At 39.3% G+C, this 3,685-nt stretch overlaps 1 protein-coding gene and 1 pseudogene across 1 annotated transcript; one reads left to right on the forward strand and one right to left on the reverse strand.

Moving 5' to 3' along the window:
- LOC118750146 overlaps nt 1-2,546 on the forward strand; it is a 14,160-nt pseudogene extending 11,614 nt beyond the window's left edge.
- A 252-nt stretch (nt 2,547-2,798) lies between these two features.
- On the reverse strand, nt 2,799-3,165 carry LOC118750150. The gene has a single exon (XM_036484875.1). It carries the CDS (start codon nt 3,124-3,126, stop codon nt 2,809-2,811), a length of 318 nt encoding a protein of 105 aa, XP_036340768.1. The 5' UTR covers nt 3,127-3,165; the 3' UTR covers nt 2,799-2,808.
- Between the last annotated feature and the right edge of the window lie 520 nt (nt 3,166-3,685).

The following is a 3,685-nucleotide window of genomic DNA, read 5'->3' on the forward strand; positions in this document are numbered from 1 at the left end:
ATGGGAGGTGCCACGCCCCCTTTCCTTTTCCAACAGCTCCAATTTTTCTTCAATAGTATGAGATTTATTTTATATATCTCCATGCAAAGTTCCAGTACCCTAAATTGAACTCTTCCAGAGATATGCAATATGAAATATTCGGTTTATATGGGAGGTGCCGCGCCCCCTTTTCCAACAGCTCAAATTTTTTACCGGGAGTATGCGATTGATTTTAAATATCTCCACACCAAGTTCCAGTACTCTACCGTGAACATTTCCAGAGATATGCAGTATGAAAATTTCGGTTCTTCTCCAATAGTATGCTATTGGTTTCGTTTGTTTCCATACCAAGTTCCAGTACTCTACCATGAACTTTTCCAGAGATATGCAGTATGAAATATTTGGTTTGTATGGGAGGTGCCGCACCCCCTCTTCCAATAGCTCTAATTTTTTTCCGGGAGTATGCGACTAATTTTAAATATCTCCTTACGAAGTTCCAGTACTCTACCGTGAACATTTCCAGAGATATATGAAAAATTGGGTTTGTATGGGAGACGCCCCCTTTTCCAGTAGCTCCAATTTTTCTCCAATAACTTGCGATTGATTTCGTTTATCTCCATACCAAGTTCCAGAACTCTACCATGAACACTTCCAGATATATGCAGTATGAAAAATTCGGTTTGTATGGGAGGTGCCATGCCCCCTTTACTAATCGATTTTTTTTTAGCCTATAACCATCACAAGAAAAAACGGTGTTCAAAATGTATATTAGTGTAGATATATCCACTACAGATCAATAATAATATACACGCAATCATGATATTGCAAAATAAAAAAAAAACTGCAGTTACCGGAAAGAGGTATCCCATATCTTAATACATGCAAATAGGCTACCTACGTACCAAATTTGTAGCAAATCGAATAAATACGATTTTTTTTTCGAATAGATCGGTCCCTGGTCCACTTCCCGGAAAAAAAGTATTTTGCATGTTAACATATATACACATATATACACACATATACATATGTTATACGAAAAGATCGGTCCCTGGTCCACTTCCCGGAAAAAAGTATTTTGTATGTTAACATATATACACATAGTATATACATATACTAGCTGACCCGGCAAACGTTGTTCTGCCATATAAATTATTTCTAGTGAATATCTTGGTTGCCAAATAAAAAATAACGAATGCATTATTGTAAGTGGGTTTGAATGTTTTAACGATCGCTAAAAGATCAGGCAGAGATATCAAAGAAGTCGTAAGTGAAATATTAGCTTTGATCCAGTACTCCATGAACTTACAGGATTTTACACGAACTTGCAGGAAGTTGCAGGAAAAATGTTCCCGTACTCCAAAATCCTCCAAAATCCTGTAAATGAGAGCGACTTTTGGAGAGTTGTGTAGAGAATGAAGTTGCAAGATTTTACCCGAACTTTTTCTTCTGGGTAAATCATGAAAAGTGTCAAGCAATCGCTGGTTGACGTTTTTACAGGAAAAATGTTTTTTTTGTTCCCGTACTTTTTGTTGTTACTCACTTTTTACTCTCACTTCAGAGAGTAATTTTGCTGTTTGACAGTTTTACAGGATTTTTCACGAAAAGTATTGGATCAGAGCTGCATGGATATAGACGAAGAGGAAACCATCCCACATCTTCTCTGTCATTGCCCCGCTCTATCAAAACGGAGAGAAAAAGCTCTCGGGAGCTACTTCTTCGACGATCTCGATGACCTCAAAGAGGTGAACGTCAGAAGTCTTTGCACATTCTTGCTAAGCACTAAGTGGTTTACAGGGGATGGGGATAATTAAAAACCCCTCATGCGGTATCACAAAGGACCCTGAGTCCTACTTCTGGACTGCCGCCCAACCTAACCTAACCTATTGGATCAGAGCTATTAAATTTGAAGATGAAAGTGTACTGTTGTTGTGTGTCGCAGTTCTATTCTAGCAATTTTTCGGACTCGATTACGGATGCAGCTATACCGGGACGGTAACGACGACAGTGGAGACAACTTATTCGCCGTTGAGGACATTGAGGACGTGGATGTCGAGCAAATACGTGAAGGTTTGACCGTGTTTGGGGTTGCGCTGTGGGAAATGGTATGAGGACGGTCCATTCTTTGATGAAGATCAAACGGATATGTGGAGATGGGACCAATGGCAGAAAGAGGAACGACCACTGATAAAAATATAAAAAAACAACAACCCTTCATTTTCTCAATTCAATGTATTTCATTAACGAACGGATATATTCATTGTTGGATCTCTTAAATGTTAAATGTAAAGTAAAAAATTTAATATATATATGTTTTTATCATAAAGTAGAAAAAATGAAATAAAGAAAACCCATATTAATTTCGAATGGCAATTCAGTGTACGATATTTTTTGACAGTCCGTCTTTAGCCAACACAAATAAGCCCGATGGTTTGCCCACTCGAGAACATGCCACGTATAATTGTCCATATGAAAAACATGGTGTGCCCAAATCTAAGCCGCAAACGGACATCGTTTGCCCTTGCGAATTATTGATTGTCATTGTGAATGCTAATCTAATAGGAAAATGAACGCGTTTGAATTCAACTGGCACGTCTGTGGGAATTATTGGAATACGTGGCAGCAAAACATTTTCGCCTAGGAATTTGCCACTCAAAATGGTGGCTTCGATTATATTTTTCATAAATTTTTTAATGACCAATCGCGTGCCATTGCACAACCGTGGTGGGTTCAAATTTCGAAGTAAAATAACCGGAGATCCAACTTTCAGTCGTAGAAGGTGTGGTGGCATGCCTGGCAAATCCAGTGAGTTCAAAAACTCTGTTGGATAATTTACAGCTTCGTTGGCATCGCAAACTGTATCGATCGATTTGTATGATACCAATTCGCCTGCTGTATCTTGAAGTTTAAATCGTCGACGTCCACATTTTTTGCTGCCAAAATGGCTCTTTCTGCTAGCCACGCGTGGTTTATGTATTGTGTGCGTACATCGGGGAATATGCGGTCAATGAGAGCATTTTGAGAATCAACGATTGTGCAGAAATCGGTGGGCAATTTTATGCAGCCAGTATTTTCATGGACAGTAACTTTTCCATCGCCGATATCTAATAATTGTTTCGAGAATGTGTCAGCGGATGGATCTTGTAGCATTTGGACGCGAATGTTTATTTTTAGCTGGACTCTTTCAACATTACACCACAGTGAAGATGATTTGAAGCAAGCGTTGATTTCATCGGCGTACGTTGAACGTGGTATGACAGGAAGTGTTTGTCTGAAATCACCTGAAAGGAGTCACAGAGCGCCGCCGAATAGTTTGTCGTTCTTTTTTATATCTTTGAGTGTTCGGTTCAACGTCTCAAGAGAATGTTTGTGTGCCATAGTGCATTCATCCAAGATGATAATTTTGCATTGTTTCAGCACTGTGGCTATTGACGATTGTGTTTTTATGTTGCACACTGCGCCTGGGTTATTTTGAATATTCAGAGGTAGCTTAAATGCTGAATGAGCTGTCCTGCCTCCATCCAATAAAGTTGCTGCAATGCCAGATGATGCAACGGCCAATGCGATGCCATTATTTGATCGGTTTATGGAAGGTGCCACGCCCCCTATTCCAATAACTAAATTTTTTCTCCATGAGTATGCGATTGGTTTGATATATCTCCATGCCAAGTTAGAGTACTCTACCATGAACACTTCCAGAGATATGCAG

The sequence above is a fragment of the Rhagoletis pomonella genome, unplaced genomic scaffold, assembly GCF_013731165.1.
Source record: "Rhagoletis pomonella isolate Grant_MI unplaced genomic scaffold, Rhpom_1.0 Rhpom_scaffold_00151, whole genome shotgun sequence".
NCBI lineage: Eukaryota > Metazoa > Arthropoda > Insecta > Diptera > Tephritidae > Rhagoletis > Rhagoletis pomonella.

Bases quoted from the DNA above. Each gene is read 5' to 3' on its own strand.
- LOC118750150 (XM_036484875.1), bottom strand. From the start codon at position 3,126: ATGCTACAAGATCCATCCGCTGACACATTCTCGAAACAATTATTAGAT.